This window comes from Dermacentor silvarum, chromosome 5 (assembly GCF_013339745.2).
Source record: "Dermacentor silvarum isolate Dsil-2018 chromosome 5, BIME_Dsil_1.4, whole genome shotgun sequence".
Taxonomy (NCBI): domain Eukaryota; kingdom Metazoa; phylum Arthropoda; class Arachnida; order Ixodida; family Ixodidae; genus Dermacentor; species Dermacentor silvarum.
In genome coordinates this window covers 40,326,664-40,353,855 of record NC_051158.1, presented here as the reverse complement: position 1 = coordinate 40,353,855, position 27,192 = coordinate 40,326,664, and the positions used below count along the sequence as shown (strand labels likewise).

Genomic DNA, 27,192 nt, shown 5'->3' with positions numbered 1-27,192 from the left:
AGCCCACTGTTTAAGTTGAGAACGTTAAAAGACCAGTATTTACATGTACACATTTGCCACCACTGCTATCGTAGCCATATATCGATCTTCGTTTTCAAGGCGTCCCATTCGTCAAGCGCCAATATATTTGCAATTGATTACGAGTCAAGCGAAGAATACGTATACAAGGAGAAGCAGCCATTCACTTCCTGTGTGGTCTGAGACTGGACCAAGTTCATGCGCGTGTAGGCGCGCACCGCAGAAGATAACCCGCGATAGCGACTGTAACGGCGCAATCAATCGCCTGAGAAACTAGTTTCTTACGCGTATAGCGAGTGGGAGGAACACCGGGGGTTACGTGCGCAGTATCAGAGACAGCGCATGCGCTTGTCGTACTACTCGAATGTCGTGCAAGGGCTCTGGTTTGGCAACGGTTCAGGAGGAGCAACCTTGGACTGTCGCAAGACTCAGAACGCCGCCTAGGTCCGGCGCTCTTCTCTCGGAAGATCTCGTCCGAGCGAGAGGGAACTATAGGTACACGGAGGGGCGGTGCCGGCAGCCCTGTAAGGTTACATCGGCTTATGCGATGCGAGTGTCCATCGTAGGCTCCGTAGCTTCACTGAAGAGCCGCGTTTGCCAGTTTTTGTTCTTTATTTGAAGCGAGAGCGTGATCCGATGGCAAGCAAGCGGACGCCTTGGCACGCCCTACAAGAAGAACGAGTGGGAGGAGAGATCCGGTGGACGGACTGCCAAGGCAGGACCCTCGATGCAAAACAGGGGACTTCCCCGGGCGCTTCCGTGCTATTGTCTGCTAGCGAATGTAGTAGGCTCTCTTTCCAAAGCTCATTCGCTGCACCCTCCTTTCCCGCGTGTACAGAGATTCCGAAGAGGCGCGTCTGCAGTGACCATTGGCTATGTCTGCGTCTGGTCGATCTTTTTCTTCTTCTTCTTTCTTTACTGTTTTCGTTTCTTCAACGATGTCACTCTCTTCTCGGGATGATTTTTCGGGTATAAAAGCACCGAGCATCCGTCGGTAGGTCGCAAAACTCTCTTGCTCTCCGTGGTCCTCGCCTCAGCGACGCAGCCGCCATGAACGCAGTTGTGAGTACCAGAAGTGACCGTGACAAATGCTGGACTTTGGTCGCACTGCACGTGGACTATTCTTCAGGATTTGGCCCCCCCTGTCCCGATGCTCCTTCTACCGCTTGGTTTGTCGAAGCGAACTGGACCTATTAGACGCTAACGGAATGTGTGCAGGTTGCTCCTTGGAGACGCTTATTTAGGCGGTCGGCAGCAGTAAAGTCCCTAGATATTTTTTTTGCTACAAAAGAGCAGAAAATCTAGGGACTTTAGGTAGCAGGTCCATTAGTGTTTTTTTCACAGACATTTAGAGGCTCCCTTAAGGCTTACTGTGACGTACTTTTTGTAGATAATGCGTGGTGGATGTATAGGAACTATTATGCGTAAAGGGAGAGAGAAAATTGATTTCCGGGAAAACAAACAGGCTGGCATGAGCTAAAAGTCATCTAGAGAGAGAGAGAAACGGGCTGGGAAACGCAGGGAGGTTAATCCGAAAAGATTCTGGTTTGTTACCCTGCACTGGGGGGATGGTAAGGGGAAATGAAAGACGGAAAGAATCAAGGAACGGGAAAAGAGCAGGCACTCAAACACTAACACAAAAGTTTTAAGAACACTTTCAGTGCAACCGCTGTCCTAGTTGCCCTAATTCATGTGCAGGGTCTAAAGTTAACTTGTTGGTTTCTCTCTTTCACTTAATTACACTGGCAGGGTTGTTCATTCAGTCCAATGTATTAAAGTAAGGCAAGGAAATGCACTTAAAGCCATCCTATCTGGAGCCGGTCGCTGTGCTCGCCCTTCAATCCTCTTCCTTCAATTACATGGTTTAGGTGTGGTTATCCAATTTGTACAGCACACTAGAACAACTTTATCCTTTATTCAAGGGCATTATGGTCGTTACGGATCACACGTCCTGTTAGGTGTCTGTGCGCACTACTGTGATCAATCTCAGTTTTCCTTCCTGTTTTGAACTCTTCGTGCCATTTCTTTCAGCACTAGGCAAGAAGGCAAATACTTGGCATTCTTTCCTCAGCTTTATCTTCACTCGCTTATCTAACAGTGATTAATCAGAAAACATTCAAGAATATAGTGGAAGGCTTCGCGTAACTTGGTTACGTGTAGTCAACTCCTCCGACCATTTTCGCGCAGCTCACCACCGTCCTCCTCGGTTTGGTCTCTGCCGCCTCCGCCGGCTTCATCGGTGGTTACGGTGGTGGCTACGGCGCAGGACTCGGCGCCGGCTACGGCGCCAGCTACGGGGCCGGGTATGGCGCCGGTTATGGCGCAGGTTATGGCGCAGGCTCCGGCGCTGGCTACGGCTCTGCCGGCGCTGGTCTAGCCGTCGCTGCCGCACCTGTCGCGGTCGCCAGACCTGCCGCCGTCGCAGCCGTACCAGCTCGTAGCACAACCTCTTACGGCACCACCACTACCACCGTGACCACTTTGCACGGAGCAGGAGCTGGTGGTCTCGGCGGCGCTGGTCTCGGCTACGGCGCCGGCAGCCTCGGCTACGGAGCCGGTGTCGGCCTCGGAGGAGCTGGTCTTGGGTCCGGTGCTGGCTATGGCGTCGGCGTTGCCGTCGCTCGCCCCGCTGTCACTGTGGCTGCTGCCCCAGCCGTTGCTGTGGCTCGTCCCGTCGCTGTCGCCGCACCGGCTGTGGCTGTGGCTCACCCCGTGGCTGTCGCCACTCCGGCTGTGGCTGTGGCTCGGCCCGTGGCTCTGGCTCGTCCCGTCGCCTTTGCTGCTCCAGCTGTGGCCACCGTTGCCGTGGCTCCGGCCGTGGCTGTCGGAGGTGGTCTGGGCGGCCTCGGTGGTGGTTACGGTGGTGTCGGTGCTCTCGCTGGTGCCTATGGTGCCGCCTACGGTACCGGATATGGTGCTGGCTATGGTCGGGGCTATGGCGCCAGCTACGGTGCTGGCTACGGTCATGGCTACGGTGCTGGCGTCGCCAAGCTCGGCGTTACTTACAGCCATGGGGCCAAGTGGTAGTAAGTTGCCCTTCAGTTCGAAAAAGAATTATTTTGTCGCTCCCGTTCAATATTGGTTGGCTTAGTGTGGTGCAGGAGGGAAGGAATTGCATAAAGCTCATGAACTATTGCGTTCCCATGATTTGTCGTCACGTCTTGTAATATACCGGGTGCTCAAAATTAAGCTTTACGGAATTTTCAGAAATCGCCTGTGGCAGGTAGCAGAATTCTTTTCATTGAGCTGGGTTATTAGATGAGGCGGAAATTATAACATGAGAAATCAGAACAGATATCCAAATAATTAAAAAAATCACTAATTAGCTTTTTAGTTAATTACGTTACGACACATATTGAAATGTATGAATTGTAGATGCCAGGCGTATCCACTTGGAATGAATTTCCAGAATGACACCAGTTTGGAGATACGCGCCATCAAACTCGCCGTAAAAATGCACTGTTGTTCCACTTTTTTACCAAAATGCTGTTTTATACATTGAAGCATAAAAATAACTAAAACGCTCATGTATTTTGTCCCGTACTTTGGGAGATATTTCGAAACTGCTGTCATCCTCTAAATTCATTTCAAGTGGATGCATCTCGGAAACTCACCGGCTACGATTCGTAATTTGCAATATGTGCCGTAAAGTAATTAACCATGAAGTTATTTAGTGAATTTTGTGGACTAGTTGAATATGTGTTTCGATTTCTCGTGCTGGTAATGTCCGCCTCATCGAATAACCCAGCTCAATGATAAGAACTATGCTACCTGCCACAGGCGATCTCTACAAATTCCGCAATGCGTAATTTTGAACACACTGTATCATGATGCGCTTGCGGTGGAACGAAGCGTCTTTTAACTAGATAAAAGAAATCATTAGTTCGAATCAGAAAAATATGCAAGTTGGCAATTACTTAAACAGATAGACATTTCCTAAAGAAAACCTTCACAAGCTCTAAATAGAGTGTCTCTTGCTGCCTTTTGGAACAAGAGCTATTCACTATGTACGTGCCATACATTGTTCATTGGTATTTTCTGCCACAGATTGATTTATAACTTTGTTATACCCTTGTTCAATCCTGCTGATACGGAAGCAGGCAGCACTGCAGTGTATCAACTTCGCTGTAAGGCTGCGTTGAAATGTTGCAGTTTATTGGCTTTGCAAGGTAGACTGCGTAAAATTTTTATCCGATAATTGCCTAAGCTCACTCGAGGTACCTACGAAGAAGCAAAATCTTCGGCAGTCAGAAAGGTTTGAAAGTTTTGACGTAGCAGATCAGCTGCAGCGTTGATTGCAATTTACCAGTCATTCTCAATGTATTATCAATTTTTGTCGCAATCTCAATGAATTCATTTTCTTCTGTTAGTACGAGTAGACCGTCATTACTTGTGTCTTGGTAATGCTTCTAATTATTTACAATTATTTTCTCTTCCAGAACACGTACGGAACGTTCTTGCATCTTAGACCGTCACCAAATCTGGATTCACGCTGACTGAAAGGGCTATTTGTAATTTATTTTTGTGTGCGTCATCAGGAAGTTGTCAGCATCCGAATACTAATGCCCTAGAGGCTCACATCATATCGACACGTCCAGATATGGGACTATCACAAAAAAAGCTGCTTTTATAAGAACAACCGTTTACTTGGTTGTGAGCGTTGTTAATAAATAAAGAAGTTATTACGCATCATTGCTTGTTTATATATAGGCGCATTCTGCTGCTCACGGCGATTAAATCGGTTCCGCCGGAAATCGCCAGTGTCCATGTTTTGTTAACATGGAAAGTTTTGAGGATTGTTTGACAGACTTAGCCTGATTTATGAAGGCACAGCGCAATGCTATACTTGCGCTTATACTTACTGAGCATTATGTAAAATTAAAATCGTAAGACGAGGAGTTTAGGCACTGGGTGGACAGCTTGGCTATAGTCTCGCTATCTGGCAAATAGCACTGCCACGTTTCTCGTGGCCAATGGAAAATTAAATACATTTGGCATACTTGCTTATCTTTTGAATCTACGAATAACTGAGTGAAATTATAAAATTGTGTGTAAAAAAATGTGTTCCCTCGTATTTTCGTTTCTTTTTAGTGTGCTTTCTTGCTTTTAGTCGTTTCACTTGTTGTGCCACCGGGTGGCGCTGTTGCGGTTATCGCTAATTAAAAGAAAAATTAGAAGGGAAACTCTTTACTTTCAAAAGATGAAGCGCCAACGGTGACAGCACATTAGGAAGGAACAAAGACAGGACAGGCGCTTGTGCTGTCGCCGTTGGCGCTTCATCTTTTGAAAGTTATGCACCAACTAGCCCCACAACGTGTTTTACTGGAAACTCTTTACGATATCACAGAGGGCAGTGTCTTGCTAGTTGAGGCTCGAGCCTGTTGCCTGAGGACCAAAACATCCCGGAGTTATTATTCGGAACTAGATGAGGCATGTGTATGCTGCAGCAAAGATCCGGAGACCACTCAGCACATCCTAACGGAATGAGTAAGGGATTCACCCAGTGAGAACCGTAGGTAACGTACACCTTCCAGAAGCGCTTGGGTTTAAAGTGGACCGAAGCATCAACTCGTCAGCAGTCGAGATAAGCAAGATACGATTAGAGTATTGGTGAAAAAAAAACCAAAAAAAAAACCGGGAAGACATTGATACGAAATGAGCTCTTAGAGTCATAACTAGATAGCGGTACAAGGTAGATTTTGAGGGAAATAATATTAAAGAAATGTATACAAAAATGCTAGATAAAAAAACATGTATAGCATACCTGATTAAATCAAGCAGGCTAGGGGACTATATGTCATCGCCACGTTTCAAAGGGGTAGCCATTAAATCATCATCATCATCATATTCGGCTGCCATTCTGCTCGTCTGCTCCTTGCCCTCTCTGTCTTGCAATGTGCACTGCAAGGTATTGTTTCTGTATCGGTGAGTGTTCTAGCGATGCAAGAAAAACAGAAGAAAGGCCACTAGACATTCTGCGAGGCTTGCGTTTAGATTAGAAAACATTGTGCTTGACTGTTGTTCTTCGTTAGACATTGGAAGCCGCCTAGAACTTCGCAAGGTGCGAAAACCAATGGAAGTAGCGCTGCCACAAAAATCACCGGAAAAGCTGTTTTCCTCACGTTGGCGGGGCGTATTTTACTTTAACGTAGCTTAATGAGTGGTAAAAAAAAGAACGCTTGCTTGTCTGTTTTTCTTTATGGGATATTCATCTGCCGTGTGCGATGTTCGCAGTTGTTAACTGAGAACTAAGCAGATTTTGCTGAGAACGAGCGAATATGCGTTCGCGTGAAGTTGCGCCATCGCACATTTTGTACTAAGGTGCTTACGTCGATGTTTAGCGAGCTACGCGCTCAGGTGTTCCCGCAAAGCATTGCTTCCCTTGTGCAACAGAAATTCTTCCAGAGTAGGAAATCCTCATAGACTGTTGACAAGTAGCTTACAACTATTACAAGCTAGTCTATCTGTAATAGGTATTTTTGGAGAACGAGGAAGACAGGGAGTAAATAAAAGTTTGAACAAACGAATCCGCCAGTGCCTTATTTACAAGTGACTCAAGAAATTCATGGGTCAAGATAATTTAGCTGTAAGAAACTGATGAGTGTTTTCAGACAGCTATCGAGATAGCAGCATTACAAAACCTGTTACATCAATATAGTTGAAGTCACAATAACAATTTAGATTGATAATTTTTTTTTTTGGGGGGGGGGGTCGCGGCAACCTTCGACCCAGAGACGACACGCAGCGTGCTGGCGGTGAACTTTGACTGACCCCGAGCACATGTGCTCGTCGTTGTTTATTCGGTGCGGTGAACTAATGTTGACCACCGAGATTAAAGGGCCACTGGGCCTAACGGGCCACCGAAGAATATGGCCGAGGTGACGTCATCTGATCGTCACACACGAGGTGGCGCCAGAGGAGCGCGCCGTTCTTTGTGCACCGATGGCACGCGGCGAGCGCGTACAACGATACCACATCCTCCTAAGACCCCTTGTGCAATACATTGCACATTGCCTTCAACGTTTTTTCTAAATTCACACGGAAGTGATCACGCCAAACATTCCGTCAGGGTATGAAGTACGGTGAATGTGTAAATGTAAAGAAGTGGTTTACTCACATTCTTGTCAAACGCTTTCGAGAAATTTGACAATATATTGGTCAAGGCCTATGTGTCTTCCCAGGCGGCCGAAATCAACCGCGAGGTGTCTTTCGAAGTCACTGAGATGGTGTGAAAATACAGAACGCGGCAGCAACATGGCAATATACCACACATAGTTCCATCTTCATCTAAGCGTTTAAACAATGAAATGCAGTTTTTATCGCTGAACACATGAGGACATGATGGAGAGAGAGAAAGAAACGTTTATTAGTGATCGAAACAGTGTCCCGAGCGAGTTCCGGTGTCACCATGAGGTGGGAAGGTTCCTTAGTCCAGGAACCCTCTGGCTTCGGCTGCCCTCTTGGCCCTGGCGACGAGTTGTCGTTGGTCTTCCAGGTCCCCGAGGGCGAGCTTGGCCTCCCACGTTTCGAATAGGTGGTCTTCGTTTGCTTGTAGTGCTCGGTTAGCGTCCATTTCCGGCTGCATTTCGCTATCTTCATGCCACGGGCATTCCAAGAGCAAGTGTGCCAGGGTGTCGGGAACGTTGCAGAGTGGGCAGAGGTAGCTGTGGAATGTCGGGTAGAGGCGGTGCATTATAGTTCCGTGAGTGTAAGTATTACTTTGTAGGCGTCTGAGGACCACGCTTTCTTCTTTGCCGAGGTTTGGGTGCGGTGGAGGGTACACGCGGCGCTCGAGCCTGTAGTGTTGCAATATCGCCGAATAGTTGTTGGGTACGGCTTCCACCTCTTCTGCCGCGGGTTGGAGGGCGTGTGGGGCGAGGGGAGCCCGGCTGACGTGCTCGCGGGCAGCGGCGTGGGCCGCTTCGTTCCCCTCTAGTCCCTCGTGTCCGGGTACTCACGTTGGATGATGGAGATATTTTTTTACGTAAATGGAGACGCAGCTTTTGGCATCTAACCGTGGTATTCAAAATTTTAAGATTGTTTTTCAAGTTCATAATATGTTAGAAGACTATAAAAAATATGCGTGCCTGTGCTACTGCAAAGACCAGAGTCCAGCGGAGCTGGGGAAAGCCTAGTGAAGTAGAGTCAAACCGCACGCTTAGTTTCCTGGCGCTCAGGATTTCTTCGCAATGTTCTGCATGCGTAGTATCGCGATGAATTCAACCGGCCACGTTCACAAGCCTCCGGATCTTCATTTCTTCGCCTACGCGAACTCTCGGCTTTCCTTAATCTAAACTCGCGATGTTCTCAACTGCGACGCTTGGTTTCAGCTTCCCTAGCTCTCGCTTCAGTCTTTCGGAAGCAACTAGTGTCCAGTTCGCTGGACGAAAGCTGCCGAGCCGCGGCCAGAGGCATCGGCTGCAGTCACGGACACCAGGCGCGTTCGGCGCGAACGCGGGGAAACGCAGTCGGCGTCGGCAGGAGCTGTACGCGTCCCGCTACCACATGCCTCACTCCTCCTCTCCACCTCGCCTCCGCTATGCTGCGCAATGCTATTTTTATACCCTGCTTTCACTTTCTCTCAGCTATCTCTCCCCCAGCTCGGCGAAGCTATCGTACAGCTGGTATGGGGTTGCTAGGCAACGCAGTGACGTCATAGCTCGGCGAGTTTCGCGGCTCGCGGCACAACTTACGGCCGGCTGAAACAGCTGCGCTGTTAAAAACCACCTTGAAGAGCGATTATATCCCATAGTTGTGTTCGGATCTCAGGAGGATATATGGAAACAAAGCGCTGCATGAGCGGAGGTCTGTCGGCGGCGGCCTGTTGCGATCCCCCGATTAGCGAGGCAGTCGCACCTCACTTTGCTCCTGTTTGCAGCGTGCCGCACGAGACAGATTGTCCGCGCCAGCCAATATATCGTGAAACTGAAAACAGGTATATATAGAGTCGCGCTCAAATTTCGGCTTAGGGAGTATCGTAATCGTCGGTGAATTTATTCTTCCCATAAGCCTGTACCACCGTCCCATGTTAGATCACGGTTTACGTAAACGGCGGCCCGATTTAGCTTTGAATGCCATGTCGAAGCGCCCGAACATACTGGAGGCGCAATGACACCACGTCTGCCTGTCGCGGATTACTGATGATGTAACCAGTTTGTCCGCATAGGAATATTCTTGTAGGAAAAGTTGGTGTGAAGTATATTTTAAACTAGACAGTACAAAATGATCAAGAGGGAGAGCCAAGCACACACAGGACAAGCGCTCAACTGCCAGCTGCAATTTAATTCGCGAACACCGCCTTTTATATAAGTGCCGTCTTCTCACTTCTGACAAGACATAAGGGTACTTATTACAGCAGGCAAGCGTAAAACTTGTTTCCCCATGCAAGGAACCACGTGAGACAAGCAAAAACAAAGCCCGACGCAGTGACCTACCAATAACACACGGGATAAAATTTCTGGATATGTTTTCATCAAGTGCGATGAGCGGCAATACACGTGAAGTGAGATAAAGCTAAAAGTGAAATGAAAAGAATGACATTGCAAAATTCATAAAATGGAAAACACATGGCCAACAGTACAAGACTTAAAGGAAGCTGCGCTGAAATTAGGTTCGCTGAAATAAATTGTCTGACCGCGTTGAAATAACTCTTGTCTTTATTTCTTCTGGTGACACGCCAGCTGGTCTTTATCCTTGTATTTTTGTGCTTAACAGATAAGCAGTCCTCATCTTCCTGTAAACTATATTGAGGGTAAGCTTGTGTTTGGCATAATTTCTTTCATAGTTCCTCGTCTTACGATTACAATTTTCCATCATGCTCAGTAAAAATAGCAAACACAGCATCGCGCTGTACCTTGATGCACAGGGCTAAGCCTGTCAAGCAATGCTCAAGGCTTTCCATCTTAACACAACATGGACACTCGCGATTTCCAGGAATGTCGACTTACTCGCCCTAACCAGCAGAATGCACCAATATATGTATAAAAAAGCATTGATGCTCAATAGCTTCTTTTTGATGTGTCAGAAGGGGATCATGACATGAGCGGCAGTGACGGCCAGACCAGCGCCGGCGGAGCCGGGGCCCGAGCAGGAGCCAGAGCCGAGGCCAGAGCCCTAGCCATGGCCAGAGCTGGAGTGAGAGCTGGAGCCGGAGCCATAGCCGGAGCCGGAGCCAGAGCTGGAGCCAGAGCTGGAGCCAGAGCTGGAGCCAGAGCCAGAGCCAGAACCAGAGCCGGAGCCATGGCTATTACCGACTGAGTAGCCATAGCTGTAGCCAGCGCCGTCGGCGGCATCGAGTGCTGCGTCGTCGCCACCATCGTAACCACCGATGAAGCCGGTGGAGGCGGCAGTGACCAAACCGAGAAGGACGGTGAAGAGCTGCGGTAGAGTGTCCAGAGGAGTTGACTACACGTAATAAAGTTACGCGAAGCCTACCACTATATGCTTGACATGTTTGCTCATTGATCGTTGTTAGATAAGCCAGTGTACACAAAGGTAAGGAAAGAATGTCAGGTATATGCCATCTTGCCAAGTGCTGGAGGAAATGGCACGAATAATTCAAAACCGCAAGAAGAAAGTCACAGGCCTGCGCGGCACACGCAGCACAGTTAGAACGTAAGCTGGTGGAGCGGCTCAAGAGTAGCTCCAATTTCGACGCTACGCACAACAGGGTCTTCGCGGCAAAGCCTCTTCGCCTCGTTTTGACGAGAACGATCTGAACTGTGTGCCCGACGTCGACGGCGAGCTGCGGCTTGTAATGCTCTCTGCACACCAGTCTGCTGAGCCCGATGATGCCTGGTTGTAGCCGCGCACGTACTTCTACGATTCGCTTGTTCAGCAGCGGTTCATGCCTTGCGAGGAGACGTCATAACGTGTACCGAAGAGGTATCCAGAATACGTTGCGCACCTTTCACCTCCCTTCACTAATGGCACGGTACGTTGTTGATGATGATGATGATGATGACGATCATGAATGTTTATTCGAATCTTCAAAACGGGCTGGTGACAAATAGTCACAATAGCCTGCTTGAGTTAACCAGGTCCAATTAGATGCATCACGCAACTGCTATATGCAACTTACATGTCGGGCACGCGGCGCCTGCAGGCACTTTGACGGTCATCTAGTCAAGGCAATGTTAAGGCAATTTCGCAATGCCGGCCATACGGCAGGCATTGCTGAATCCTGATTGGGAGCTTACCACTGTCGTTGAAAAGGAAAGTGTACAATCATTGCATTATACCGGTGCTAACATATTGGGCAGAAACTTGGAGGTTAACAAAGGAACTCGAGAACAAGTTAAGGACCGCACAAAGAGCGATGAAACGAAAAATCCATTAGAGTTACAGAATGGATACCAAGAGAACAGAAGAGAATGTGGATCAGAGAGAAAACGGGGATAGCCGACATTCTATAGCTGACATTAAGAGGAAAAAAATGTAGCTGGGCAGGCCATGTAGTGCGTAGGAGTGATAACCGGTGGACCATTAGAGCTACAGAATGGATACAAAGAGAAGGGAAGCGCAGTCGAGGACGGCAGAAAACTAGGTGGGGTGATGAAGTTAGGAAATTTGCAGGCGCAAGTTGGAATCAGCTAGCGCAAGACAGGGGTAATTGGAGATCACAGGGAGATAGGCCTTCGTCCTGCAGTGGACATAGATATAGGCTGATGATGATGGGGACTAGATGGCGCCACCATACTGGCGGAGGCCAAGGAGGCGGAGGCTCGGGATCGCATGGATTGCGCGCCTTGTCTGGATCGCATCTCGTCATCTGCGCCTCCGCGCCGGACTAGGGCGCGTGTATAGGACATTTTTTCCGCGGCATGACAGCAAGCGCTTGCGTGGCTCAGTGGTAAAGTATCCGACTCCCGCGCGGAGGGCGTGGGTTCGATACCGTCGGGAACTGGGTACTTTTTTTCACATTTCCGCCGATAGCGGTTACGGTCACCAGCGGCGGCGGAGGACTCCATAGCAAACCGAAACGGCTACTGGAATGAGCTCATAACAGCTTACGCTGTAAAACTGAAATTGCTCAGACTGGTGCACACAGACGCCCAAAAGGACGTGTGATCCGTAACGACGATAATGTCCTTGAATAAAGGATAAAGTTGTTCTAGTGTGCTGTACAAATTGGGTAACCACCTAAACCACTGTAAATGAAGAAAGAAGATTCAAGTGCGAGCACAGTGACCGGCTCCAGAAAGGATGGCTTTAAGTGCATTTCATTGCCTTGCTTTAATACTTCGGAATGAATGATGAAGCCTGTCAAGCATAATTAAGTTAATGAGAGAAACCAACAAGTTGACTTTAGACCCTGCACATGGAATAGTGCAACTAGGACACCAGTTGTACTAAAAGTGTTCTTAAGACTTTTGTGATAGTGCTTTAGTGTCCGCCCTTTTCCGCGTTTCTTAAGGGGCCATAAGAGTAATCATTTCCAAAAAAAGGATAATTAGAAACACGTAACGCCCTCATGGGTCGTTTTGTATCAAAAATAAAGTTATGTTTCCGGTTCCTCTTCGATAATTCACAACAATTCAGTAGAGTAAATATTCATAAGCAATGCCGTAAGGAATCCAGCCGCTGCTGTCCGCAGGCAACCGTGCACTGTCACAAGTAATTTACTCGCACGTCTGCCTAAAGACCAGTAATCGGGTACTCTGCCATTCTATATACCCCTCCTTTTGTTTATAGAAAACATATGCATTGTGTAATGAGCAACAGTCCTAAAAGCACACCAGCTTCTAGTAACATATATTCGTTCCATCCGATTCCACACACTTCTCTACCGGATGTTTAGCTCAAACTATCCAGTTTGCTTTTCCGCAAATAAATTTCTCGCTCCCTCTCCACACAATAGTTCCTGTGCAGCCGACACGCAATATCTACCAAAAGTACGCAACAGTAAGCTTTCAGCTCGCCTCTTAATGTCTGTGGATTATATATATATATATATATATATATATATATAAAGAGAACGCTAATGGAACTGGTACAGATCGCCTAAATAAGCGTTTGCAAGGAGCTATCTGCACACATGCGGTTAGCGTCGAATTTCTCCAGCTCACTTCGTTATACCAAGCAGTATAAGGAGCATCGTTACAGCGGCCAAGTCCTGAAGAATAGTCCACGTTCACTACGGCCAAAGTAGAGCATTTGTCCCGTTCTCTGACTGATACTCACAACTGCGTTCATGGCGGCGCTTGTGTAAGGTGGTTGCGTCGCTGAGGCGGTGATCACGGAGACCAGAGAGACTTGCGACGAGCCGATGGAAGCTCGGTGCTTTTATGCCTTAATATCATCCTGAGAAGAGAGTGGCATCGTTGAAGGAAAGAAAACAGTAAAAAATAACGATACAGACGTTATGAAACGCTTATAAAAGGAACAATACCATGCAAACGAGCTCTTGATGAAGCTACAGAAGCATCGCTTACGCCGATGTAACGGCTGCCGGCACTGCATCTCTGTGTACCTGGTTAACTCTCACTCTGACAAGATCTAACGAGAGAGGAGCGTCTGACTTACACGGCATTATGAGTCATATGTGACAGCAAAGGTTGCTCCTCTTGAACCGTTGCCAAACCAGAGCTCTTGCACGACACTTGATTACGACGAGCGCGTGCGCTGTCGTTGATATCCACGCGTTGCCCCGGTATTATTCCCACTTGCTACGCATCAGAAACTAATTTAGCAGCGATGACTTGCACCGTTACCTATCTATCGCGTGTTATCTTTCTGCGTGCGACGATGTTTTCGACGATGTTTGCAGGAGGACGTTTTCTGTTTCATGTTGACTAGAATATTTTGACCGGCATCATTTTCTGAAGCACACTTGTGTTACCCCCGATTGTCGCGCTTTCTGGATACTAAACAATGTTCAAGAAAAGGCATAGGGCATGTTCCAAATCCCCCTGAACTGACGCAGGGTGCAACCGTTTGCGACATCGTTTTGGCATCAATCTTTCTGTCGTAAACCAAACATACTCCTGCTAAATTGAATCATTCTTCCTAACTCATCTTACTCTCTTTAAACACGGCTATGTCAGCGGGACTGAGGACAAACGATTGAGGACCTTAACCGAGAAAGTGTAAGAGTGGGCTGGAAGATTAATACTCAGAATACGAAAATAATCTTCAATAGTCTGGCAAGTTAACAAGAATTCGGGATCGATATTCAGCCTCTAGAGTCTGTAAAGGAGTACGTTTATCTAGGTCAGTTGCTCACAGGGGACCCTGATCATGAGAAAGAAACTTTCAGAAGAATAAAATTGTGTTGGAGTGCGTACAACAGGCATTACCAAATCCTGGCTGGGAGCTTACCACTGTCATTGAAAAGAAAAGTGTACCATCATTGCGTTCTACTGATATGGCGCAGAAATTTGGAGGTTAACAAAGAAGCTCGAGAACAAGGACGGCACAAAGAGCAATGGAACGAAAAATGTTAGGCCTAACGTTAAGAGAGAGGAAGAGAGCCGTTTGGATCAGAGAGCAAACGAGGATAGCCGATATTCTAGTTGGCATTAAGAGAAAAAAGGTTGGTGTGGTTTAGCTTTAGTTAACCATGGTTGATAGCAAAAGGTTCACTGCCCTGGCTATGGCCCATTGTCGAGCTGTGGCCGAGGTGTGGTTTCGCAATGATATACAGACATGTTTGCAATGAATACAGTGTTTATTTATCATTTTTTATGCCTATGAAGAAACTGTGGCGATCAGTAAAGTAGTGAGCAGCAGCAGCAGCAGCAGCCTATATTTATGTCCACTGCAGGATGAAGGCCTCTCCCTGCGATCTCCAATTACCCCTGTCTTGCGCTAGCGTATTCCAACTTGCGCTTACCAAGTAGTGAGACTTGGTTGCAACTCGCAGCCAGGCCCAACTCTATTCGGGCAACGGCGGAAATGTCTCCTTTCAGGGCTCCGTAAAGGCCTAAATATAGTCCGACGTAGCGTGAACGCGCGCACACGTTTTGTCACGTTGGCGAGAACAACAGCGGCTATAGTTCGACCGATCGTTCGACGTACTGACGCCGCCAACGTAACCGGACGGGCGGCCAATGCGCTCCGACGCGCCCGGCGTCTGATGACGCTCGCCCGCGTGCCGATAACGTCGGAGTATAAACGCGCCTTAATTCTCTCTTGTGGTTTGACCTCTAGCTCTCAAGGCGAAAACTGTTCAGTCGCCGACGGCTGCCCGAGGTAGCGTAATGAACCTTTCGCTTCAAAAATGGAGCTGGGCTGGCCTTGTAATGCGTAGAATGAATAACCGGTGAAGCATTAGAGCTACAGAATGGATTCTAAAAGAAAAGAAGCGTAGTCGAGGTTGGCAGAAAACTAGTTGGGGGGATGAAGTTAGGAAATTTCCGGGCGCATGTTGGAATCAGCTAGCGCAAGACCGGGGTAATTGGAGATCGCAGGGAGAGGCCTTCGTCCTGCAGTCGACATAAATATAGGCATAGGATTATGATGAAGATGATGATTATGATGATGACGACACGAGGGGAGCCCATGTGTCGACCCAAGCCACCGAGAGCGGCGAAACACCGCCCCCCGTTCCTGTCGCCATGTTGCTGTACGGGAGGCTCGAGCCATTCGAGGGTGATGGGTCCGCCTGACCAGTCTACGACGAACATGTTCACGTGTTTTCCCGGGCGAACGACACACCCGAAGCGAAACAGCGGGAAGTTTTCCTGGCCAGCTGCGGGACGCGTCTCCAGTCTCCTGCTTGACCTCCTCAAGCCGGCCACACCGCATTTCAAGACACTGAGTGAGCTGCTCATGCACCACACTGCGGTCGCATTTCAGCCCGGTACTGTCCATGTTAATGGAGCGTTTTCGCTTCAACAACCGAAGCCGCCGGGAAGGAAAGACTCTCTGGCAGTAGGTGGTAGTATTAATTTACTAGAGCTACCAAATCACTTTGTTTATTATCACAGTGATAGCTTTCATTCGTTTACGCCGTCATTGGTATCCATCATGCAGTCATTAAATGAGTATTTTGGTTACCATTTCTAATTGATGATGCCCAGTCATTGGTGATCGCTTATGATACATTTAGTTCGAAGTGCTCATATTTTTGTTCCCTTGCTAGACTATTGAAGATTATTTTGGTCCGTAAAGGCCAATCTCCTTGCGAAAATTACCCTTGAGTGTATAATATTGGCCAAGAAATCCTGTCTAGCAGCTATTTCATATATTTCCTACATTTGTTACTTATTATATATTTATTAATAATGTATCTATTATTTAATATAAGCAGGAAAAACAAGGGGAATGCGGGATATGGCGATTCAAGACGATGAGTAACACAAGAACAAGGTGAGAGCAGGAGCCAACGTTTCGACAAGTCCACTTGTCGAAACGTTGGCTCCTGCTCTCACCTTGTTCCTGTGTTAATATACGCAGGCATTTTAGTAGATTACTGAATGTCCTCGTAGGAACACCAGGCAAGCAAGGTAGTACACTAACAGCTCATGAAAAATTGAAATCTAATGCTTGTCCATGCACCGGCGTCTTCAACAAGCGACTCCGTAACATGACCGTTGGGGTAGCGGAAGCACAGTAACGGCGCTTGTTAGGATGTGAATGCAGTAGCCGAATTATACCTTGTCAGACGAGATACGGGGACGGCCCCAGTTTGCCCCCTAATTGGAAGGCGACTTGGTAGCATTGACGGGGGCAATGTTATAAATAACATCAATAAGCCTTCGTAAGACCTTGCAGGGGTAGATGGAGCATGAAAACAGTTTCTCGGACAGGACAACGCGGTGACTGAGGCCTTAGAAGAACCAAACTTCGAGCAAAGAATTGAACGTTCTGGTGGTGACTGTCGTTTTGGGTGTTTTTATTGTCGCATTGCGTTTTTTGCAGTCTTTGCTGCTTTCTAGCAGTGTTTTGGTCCGGATTAAAATGCTGCGAAAAAATAAGTACCGTAAATACGCATGGTATTGGAAATGTATAACCTCTCGGCCTTGCTAATTGAAATCTTGTGTATTGCAGTGATTGCATTCAAAATTACGGGGTATATCAATCAATCAATCAGTCAGTCAGTCCGTCAGTGAATCGAAGTTTGATTTACCAGAACAGCTTGTTGCTTATCTTCATAACAGAGCACCTAATGATGGTTAAGCGCATTTCCCATTGCTACCACCCCATTCCTCACATTTGTAATTACTAGTGACTGAAACATGTCAGTTCCTAGTTTTTATAATTGAATCACAGTATAAAAACATTTTTCTTGATATCCATAATGTTCATATTTGTAAATAGTCGAGAACACGAAACTAAACATAATTACTAGTGCATGATTATGAGAATTTCGACCCTGCCTCCCACAGAGTAAGCAATTCGAACTTTATAATGACACTGATTCATAGAAGTGATAACCAGGGAACGAGGACTACCACTGTCCTACAAAACGTATTTATTCGTGAACACTAGCGACTCAATGCTCTCATCTCCTGGTTATCATATTTGAATCGCTATTTTTATGACTTTTCATTTTATATCTATGGCACAGTGCTGTTAAAAGTATGAGCACATCGAACTAAATGTATCATAAGTGATCGCCAATGACTCGGCATCATCAATAAAGAAATGGGAACCAAAACACTCATTTAATGACTGCATGATGGATACCAATGACTGCGTAAACGAATGAAAGCTATCACTGTGATAATAAACAAAGTGATTTGGTAGCGCCAGTGAATTAATACTTCTACCTCCTAGATATAATTCAATCACTGTATGCTGTTTTTAATTTGATATGCAGGACGCTATACTTTACAAAACACGAGAACATCCAACTGAGCGTATCACTAGGGATCACTCATAAATGGGCGCTATCAATTAGCAATGGTAACAAAAAATACTCGAGTAATATACTTTTTAATTGATACCAATGATGACGTGCACGAATGAAGGCCAGCCTTTTTCTTACCAACAAAAGAAAAAACAAAAAAAAAACAAAGAACACGAAAAAAAAGTGATCTAGCTTTGATCACTAGTGAGACAACATTGCCATTTCCTAGTTATTATAAATAAATCATCGTTTGTATGACTTTTCGTTTGATATCCATCAAGCTGACCTACATGAAAGCGTGAGAGATAAAATCGCACCGAGCGTGTTACTATAGTCGTCGCTAATGACCGATAGTAACCAGTCAGCAGCGGTAACCAAAGAAATATTCATTTAATGACTTTTTGATTGATGTCACTGGCGACTTGCACGAATGAAAGCTACAGCTTTACCAGTACAAAAATGATTCATTAACAATCTTGACTTAATCATTTCAGTTCCCATTAAACATAGTTGACTCACTCGTTTTATGACATTTCCTTTGATATCCATAACCATATGGTGTGTAAAACAGGGAGAACTTAGCATAGTATTTTTGTAACTATAGTGGACCATTAGTGATTATAGTCCTATTAGCTGTAAGGTGTAGTTGCGTAGATAATTGCTCAATAATTCCCAGTGAGATTACTGCCTGCTTTTCATGACGACTTGTTCGATTGGAGGCTATCGATAGGCTAGTGGGAAAATTTACTTCTATTATTTAGTGACCAAAGCCTACCAATGCCTAGTAATGATTATATCACTCTAAGATGTTTCGGTTGTGAGTCACGACGACATTGGACATCCATCATTCCTTCTCTTAACAATCTCATGCTAACATTTTCTCGCATTTGTATACTCGAATTGACATCTCCTGTCTGTGCCCCACTGTCGAAAAAAAAAAAAAAACCCTAAACGTTGTTAGTCACACGAGAGGAAAGCTCCTGGTCTTCGATCTTGCTCTTTTATTTTGAACGTAGGTTTTGAACTCCTACCATTTTCAGAACATTTTGCTTGCATCGGCATTCAAAGGTTCTTGAAGGACGTTCTGCTTGGAGTTAACTCACTGGCACTCGCAAGAAACCGGCTTGCGTTTGGATTAATTTGAGCGGGAAAACCTGCAGTTTCCATAAGCGAAACCAAGTGCCAGTGCAAGGTCCCTCTCAGTAGGGGATCTGTATGTGATTCGCAAAGTTGAGCAATGGTCTGCCATTCCGTTTCAAGAGTTGTCGTTAAAGCACTCCTACTACTAGTAAGAACAACAACACCTAGATGTAGCTATTTGTAGTGGTTAAGAGGAAAGGAAAAAAGACACTACTAGCGCGCCCAGGACACTTCGCTGGCGAGGCGGAAAAAGATGCTACATAAATTCTGAGAATCGTCTACTAATGCGCAAGCACTCTTTGACTAGACTCCTGCATCGCTTTTCGTTACTTACCCAGCTGGCATGTGCATCGCTAGCAATCATCTACTCTTACAATATTATAACGATTGCACGTGTTAACTTGACCAATTATGCTTTTATTTTACAGATATATCGTATCAACTGAGCCGAAACGCCGTCGCAACCTGTTCTTTTTTTTTGCCACACCACGTCTTATTTGCTCTTTTTTATTTTATTTTTTATTTGTTACGACCTTGATGAGACGACGGCGACAGTGTTTCTTTTGTTTGTTCTTTTGTTTTGTAACGTTACCAATCATCTACTATTGCACTATTAAAACGATTACACGTGCTAACTTCCTTATCTTCCTTTTTTGTTGCGACCTTGACGCGGCGTCGGCGACGTAACCAGTTTTTTTAAAGCGAAGTTTTCTTTGCCTTTTCCTTCGGCTTTCCAACTGCTGCTGCTGCTGCTGCTGCTGTTGGGCGTCCGTGTCGGGGGGTGGTTCAGAGCGTGCGTATATATGACAGGAGCGCGGCGCAGGAAGGCAAGGCGGCGCGAGAAACTCCTTGAGACCTTTGCACCGCGTCGAATGCGCACAATGCCCTCTGAAGCTCCGTGGGCGTCGCCACATTGGCCTCTTGACAGCTGAACTATTCGTGAACCCCCGAAAAATCATTGAAGAAATTGCAGCGCTTACCTTTCTACCAGCGTGCAAGTCCAGAGGGAAGCTACATAGAATAGTAGAGAGGAGTGAGGAGAGGCGGCACAGAATGGGTAGAACCGATGCAGTCGCGAAACGAGTGAATGACAGCCTTGCCACAATTCGCTCACTGTTCCCATACCAGGAAAGGGGGGGGGGGGGTGCAGGGATAGGGAATATGTGACGTCAGAAGGCAAGGAAACGCTACTACTATAGGCACGACAGCGGTTGCGGGCAGGCGGTATAACTTCAAGGTACGTTACGGTAAGTTTATGCTATTTCTGAAAAAGTAAACACCATGCAAATTTGTCAAGCGGACAACTGTCAAGTGGACACTACGGAAGTGGCCACACTTCAAATCAACACTTCTGTTCCCGCCGCGGTAGCTTTGCGGCAATGGCACTGCTTGAGGTCGCGGGTTCGATCCCGAACAACGCCAGTCGCATTTCGACGGGGGCAAAATAAATAAATAAAAAAGGAATAAAAAAACTGTTAGTCCTTTCGCTGGGGTGGAATGGAGGACCAGCGAAGCTGTACTATGGTGGGAATTATGTATCTCCAATCATGACTATTAAGATGTGATGGCGTAATTGGTTATTTGAACTATTAAAGAATGAGAAATATATATGATCCGATGGTTTTATTTATTTAGTGACCACAGGGACCACGGTCGGTACGGTACACCGCCAGAGGGTGTACGGCAAAGGTTGGCACGTTCTTCATACACACGTCACCAACTCAGCGCGCGTTCGGTGCGAACGCGCGCAAAACGCCGCCGCCGTCGACAACAGTTCGGCGCGTTGTTTGTGTGACCGCACACAATCACTGTAAAAACGCTGGTGTGAGCAAGCGCGCCAGCAGCAGCGAGCGAAGGTTCATGCGGTCTATCGCTTCAACGGAAATTGAGCGGCGAAAGCACAGCGCATACAAAGGTATGAGACGTGTTGCAGATCGCTTTGAAGATGGAGTGCGCGCGAGCGCACGGCGCCGCGCAAAGTACGTTGCTCGCAGAGCAGAAGCCGCAACCGCTCCCTCCCGCGCTGCCTTCCCGCTGTCCTCCTTTCGCGTGGGAGATTGAGTCGCCAGTTCCCCTTGCGCCCCGTCGCAAGATACGCATTCGGTGCCGCGGCTAAACGTCGCCTCCCCTCCCACCTTCCTGTCACCCCACGGCCTTTCGCGCGACGGAAGAAGTGGTGGCGTTTGCTCTCCGCCGTGCGTTCACTCCCGATGAAAGGGCGCGTATCTCGCGCGCTTTCACTCGCACATACAGCATAAGGCCATTGAGAGTTCTTTTCTACATCCCCACGCAACCATCGAAGACTGAGCCCTTAACAGCTTCGCTGTACAACGCTCATGCACGTAGATTTAGGGACATGTTAAAGAATACCCCGGTGTCATACTTAATGCGGTGTCCGCCGCTACGGCGTGCCTCATAATCCGATGGTTGTTTTGGCACGTACAACCCCATAATTCAATTAAACCTTAATACTTCTGACACGTTAAGAGACAGGACGAGAGTGGTGGGGATCACAGAGCCAATGGGGATAGCCGATATTCTAGTAGACATTAAGAGGAAGAAATGGAGCTGAGCAGGCCATGTAATGCGTAGGATGGATAACCGGTGGACCATTAGAGTTACAGAATGGATACTAAGAGAAGGGAAGCGCAGTCGGGGACGGCAGGAAACCAGGGGGGGGGGGGGGGAGATGAAGTTAGGAAATTTGCAGGGGCAAGTTGGAATCAGCTAGCGCAAGACAGGGGTAGTTGGAGATCGCAGGGAGAGGCCTTCGTCCTGCAGTGGACATAAATATAGGCTGATGTTGATGATGACTGCTGACACGAGGCGATGTGCCATGTGAGGCAATGCTGAACTCTCTCAGAGGTTATGAAGTATGGCGCACAACAACGGCTCAAGCAAACACCGCCCTCTGTGTTTCCTGTGCACTACGCAGACAAACAACAGTGGTGCACGCACGGTTGCGCTTAACATCAACTCACCACTCGCATGTTGGACTTTACGATGGAGAAATTAAACATAGCCGCTAATTATCGTAAATCAAAGCGAACAGCACTCCAGAATAATTAGGTGTTCCAAATTATTCCGGAGTCTCCCACTACGGCGTGCCTCATAATCAGACGGTGGTTCTGGCACGTAAAACCCCATAATTTCATTTAAGTTTAACAGAAAACTCCGCTTACATCGAATCCCACAGTGCACGGGATCCGGAAATTTTTTTGTAGGTGGCTCACACAAATATCTGTCTGCCACGCGGCGATCTATGGTTCGAATCCCGATCAGAAGCATTTCTTAAATATGTGAGCATTTCTATGCCTACCCAACGAGGAAACCTGTACGTCCGTCCGTTCCTCCGTCCGTCCGTCACGTAAGGCCATCGCTTTCAAGATAGTGCCCGCAGCGGCGAGTGAATTCACCTTCATGCTGCCTGTCGCTTCAACGCGAACTGAGCTGCGAGAACACAGCACACACGAAGTTATCAGCACTCGGCGCACTGTGTCCCTATCGCAAGCCACGAGAGCTACCAGTGAAAGATTGTCTGTCCGTGTGTCTTGCTGCATCGAAAAAACAAGCTATCTGCTTTTCTTGATGAATTTTGCGGAGAAGACTATAACGCCCCGAGCTAGTCGTCTTTCTGTGTTGTGTTCCGAATCCATATTGCGAGGTAGCGGTTTGGCTGCAAAGCGTTGGCGCGTGTCTAACGGGATATCTTCGTGTAGTGAGTTGATTTTAGGTTCATCGAAGCCTAACTCCTGGAGCAGTGCACGGCCCGACCAGGTATCCGCCAGTCTAGCCAACTGAGCTCTTTCCTGCTCGTCTGCGTACTCCTCGAATGTGTTATTTGTGCCAAGCTGCATTAGGCGTTCCGTGCTCGTGCAGTTGCCATGCTTCCAAATTGAGTTTATTTCTTTGGTGAGATATTTGATTGATTCTGTGTGTAGATTCCTTAATGTTTTATTGCTAATGCCATTGGGGCCAGGAGCTGATTTGCTATGGAGGTTGTAAAGGGCAGTATGAATTTCCTCCACCTCAAACTCTCGATCAACTTCCAGGTTTTCTCCCAAGCCCGGAGTACATTATAGTTCGCCTAGGAGATTTGGGATTTGGTTTGTGGTAAATGCAAAAAGGAATAAAAATAATCCCAATATGTAAGCCCCTGAATGTCGAATCCACCATCAATTTGCATCAATTCGACAGCCATGGCCCATATTTAACCTATTTAACATATGGAAACTTTTCTGTAAACTCTAAGGAGTATTCGCATCCTTTAGACTCAACAATGCCTTGGATCTGACGTAAAGCTTTCATTGTTTTTTTCCTATATAATTATTATAATAGTAGTAATAGCAGTAGTGATAATTATCGTTGTTACTTTTGTTTTTACACGGTCAAGGAAATGATTAGTGGTTGTTGCACAGCGCAAACGATTGACCAGAGTTCATATGGATGAAATAGAAGAAACGAAACGGACGCTCATTTGAGATGGAGACACTGCAGCACCTAAATCAATAAAGGACGCAGATAACCGATCTTCATTGATTTAGAGACTCCTATGGCGCCGCGGCTTCGGTTACAGATGACTGGCAGAAAAGCACTGCACTCTGGGAGTGAAACGCTGTGGCGTTACAAATTTTTATGCTGCCTCCATTTTCAGCAGATGGAACACGAAATCGGAGGGCGGCAGCGCAGGCTGTAGAAGTCACAAAGATATAATGCCTAACGAGCGTTCCAAAAACCACTTACTACTTAGATAAAGAGCTTTAAAGGCAGTTTATAAATTCGAAAATAGGCTGGTATACCCCCTAGGTAAACGGGGGGGGGGGGGGGGGGCGTACACCAGCTGATATAGCCGTAAGACGCATTAAAATGTTTTGCAGGACGACGTTTTCTGTTTCATATGCAATACCATATTTTAAGCGCCAACACTATCTCAAGCACACCTCTGTGACCACTGTATTATTGCAATGGCTGGATACTAAACCATGTGCACAAAAAAGAAAGAAGAAAAAACATAGTGCGTGTTCCGAATCACCCTGAACTGACGCAGGGTGCAACCGTTTGGGCCAAAGGTATTGCCCTCCATCTTTGTGTCGTAAACCAAGCATGCTCTTACTACACTAAACCATTCTCGCCAACTAAAGTTACTGTCTTTAAACATGGCTATGTCAGATGGTTTACCCCTCAGGTATAACAGAGTCACGAGCGCCACTTTTCACCCTGGTGCTTGGTAGGCCATGCTCCCGCGAAAAAATTGTAATAAAGATATTCAGACTGCTGTTATGGCAATGGCTTTGTTGATGTGCGAGGGGGATACGGCCATCGCGCTCGTCAGCAACGGGCTCGACAAGGGCGTGATTTTCTCGGCAGACGAAAGAGGAAATGAGCGCGAGTTGCGTTTGCTGTTGCAGTCTGCTTTCTTATAACAGCTGTCATTTTCAGCCTCTATCTTCTTGTAATGGCAATTTCTTATTGTGTTTGCGGTTGCTCGTGTAATGATTAAATAAAATACCAGCGGCGCAAGCTGTGTTTCCCAATATTTTACCCCATTCGTTACGATACGTGAGCCAGCATGCCATAGCGGGTGGCTATTGCGTTTCGGCAGAAATATAACAGGCCGTGAAATGTGCTTTATTTCGCAATTTTATTAGCAACTGTTGTACGAGATTGTATAGCAGCAGGTATCTCTTAATACTTATGCAAAAAATTATCATTAGGCGAGACTGGTCGAAAGGCTGAAGACAGCTCATTTCGCGTGCCCAAACAAAGACGAGGCTGAGATTCGGGTGAGGTGGAGTTGTCCGTGCTGAGGCTGTGCTCTGAAAAATATGGAGATAATAAATTATTCGCTTAAACACAAAGAAATCGGTGTAACAAATTTTAACACTGTTTCCGCATAACAGCTAGTGCTTTCAATTCATGTAGGTCAACTCTAATTATACTTTGTTGTGGGATTTATGCTATAAATATGGCACAAAAATTGTACTATCCAAAATTCTTATTTTAACGGCTACTGTATTACAATAAAAGGTTTGGTACTGCTGCTTTCTCAACAGCGGCCTGAAAATACTGGTCAGTTTCTAACAGCTAAATTGATTCGTGCATTTCTTACTCACTTGTAAATAAGGCGCTGACAGATTAGTTTGTTAAAGATTTCATTTACTCCGTCTTTCTCGTTCTGCAGAATGCCTATTATAAGAAGACTAGCTTCAAAAATTTGTAAGCCACTTGTCAATGGTCTATGAGCATTTACTACACTAGAAGAATTCGTGTTGCACAGGGGGAACAATACTTTGCGGGAACACCGGAGCATGTAGCTCGCTTAGCTTCGACGTAAGTACCTTCGTACAAAATCCGCGATGGCGCAACTTGACGCGAACGTATATTCGCTCGTTCTCAGCAAAATCTGCTTAGTTCTCAGTTAACAACCACGACCATTGCACATGGCAGATGAATATACGATAAAGAAGAGCAGACAGTTTTTTTCTTTCTTTTTTTTTGCAACAGACATTTTGCTACGTAACGTAAAATGCGTCTGACGCCGTAGCAGCCAACTCAAGGAAAACGCGAGGAAAACTGCTGTTTCAGTGCTTTTTGTGCCAGCGCAGCAGCGCTCCTTCATTGGTTTCCGCACCTTGCGAAGTTCTAGGCGGCTTGCCAGGTCTATCAAAGAACAACAGGCAAGCGCAATCTTTTCTAATCTAACCCTCTCGTCCGTGCAGCAAGCATTCAAACATCATCGGCAAAGATGAATTATCAGTTCTGTATTCTTCCATAAATCCAACAACAGTCACCGAGATATAACGAAACGCAAGCCACGCAGAACGTCTAGTGGCCTTTCTTTTGTTTTTCTTGCATCGCTTCAACACTGGCCGATACAGAAACAGTGCCTTGCAGCGCTGAGTACAAGGCAAAGGCGTGCACGTTTGCAGAGAGCGCCAGGAGCAGACGAACGGAATGGCAGCCGGAGTGATAACCAAGGTATATGCAAACTGATAGCAAAGCTTCCATAGAAGCTCACATGTCAAGAATGGCGGCTTGTTGCAACCGTCGCCATCTACGCATCGGGGGGACAACTAAGAGCAAGCAAAAAATAAAAAAATAAAAAGGGACCTCACAGCCGGAAACGGCAGTGACGTCAAGATCGTATGCTGTTATGGTGCCCCTTTCTAACCACCGTAGCCAACGGGTGGCGCTGTCGCGGTTTTCGCTCCGGCTGCCATTCTGTTCGTCTGCTCCTGGCGCTCTCTGCAAACGTGCACACCTTTGCCTTGTACTGTGCGCTGTAAGGTACTGTTTCTTTATCGGCCAGTGTTCCAGCGATGCAAGAAAACCAGAAGAAAGAATCCTAGACATTCTGCAAGGCGTGCGTTTCGTTATATCTCGGCGACTGTTGTTCGCTTTATGGAAGAATAAAGAACTGATAATTCATCGTTGCCGATGATGTTTGAATGCTTGCTGCCCGGACGAGGGGGTTAGATTAGAGAACACTGTGCTTGCCTGTAGTTTTTCGTTAGACCTTGCAAGCCGCCTAGAACTTTGCAAGGTGCGGAAACCAATTGAAGGAGCGCTGCTGCGCAGGCGCAAGAATCGCTGCGAGAAGTGTTTTCATCGCGTTGGCTGCTACGGCGCCGGGCGCATTTTACGTTACGTAGCAAAATGTGTGTCGCAAAAAAAGAAACAAAAGAACACCTGCTTGTCTGCTCTTCTTTATCGTATGTTAATCTGCTATGTGCAATGTTCGCGGTTGTTAACTGAGAACATAAGCAGACGAGCAGATTTTGCTGAGATCGAGCGAATTTACGTTCGCGTCAAGTTGCGCAATCGCGCATTTTGTACGAAGGTGCTTACAGGCGACGTTTAGGGGGCCACGTGCTCCGGTGTTCCCGCTCAAAGTATTGTTCCCCCTGTGCAACACAAATTCTTCTAGTGTATAGAAAATGCTCATAGACCGTTGACAAGTGGCTTAAAACTTTTTGAAGCTAGTCTTCCTATAATAGGCATTCTGCAGAACGAGGATGACATGGAGTAAGCAAAAGCTTGAACAAACTAATTCGTCAGTGCCTTATTTACAAGTGAGCAAGAAATTCGTGGGTCAAGATAATTTGGCTGTAAGAAGCTGATCAGAATTTTAAGACAGCTGTTGAGATAGCAGCATTACCAAAGCTGTTAATTCAGTATAATAGCAGTTAAAATAAGAATTTGGATTGTTAAATTTTTGGGCACTATTTTTAGGCATAAGT

General features: G+C 46.6%; 1 protein-coding gene and 1 long non-coding RNA gene across 2 annotated transcripts; one reads left to right on the top strand and one right to left on the bottom strand.

Moving 5' to 3' along the window:
• The first annotated feature begins 655 nt into the window (after nucleotides 1-655).
• LOC119453337 (fibroin heavy chain-like) lies at nucleotides 656-5,186 on the top strand. Its single transcript, XM_037715378.2, has 3 exons — nucleotides 656-1,080; nucleotides 2,206-3,044; nucleotides 4,458-5,186. Coding segments are annotated over exons 1-3 (852 nt in total). The 5' UTR covers nucleotides 656-1,068; the 3' UTR covers nucleotides 4,459-5,186.
• Nucleotides 5,187-10,376: 5,190 nt separating this feature from the next.
• LOC125945617 (uncharacterized) lies at nucleotides 10,377-13,622 on the bottom strand. The gene is made up of 3 exons (XR_007467086.1): nucleotides 13,409-13,622; nucleotides 13,201-13,320; nucleotides 10,377-10,395 (listed from the first exon to the last, which is right to left on the bottom strand). It is a non-coding gene; the product is annotated as an uncharacterized LOC125945617 (long non-coding RNA).
• Nucleotides 13,623-27,192: the final 13,570 nt, after the last annotated feature.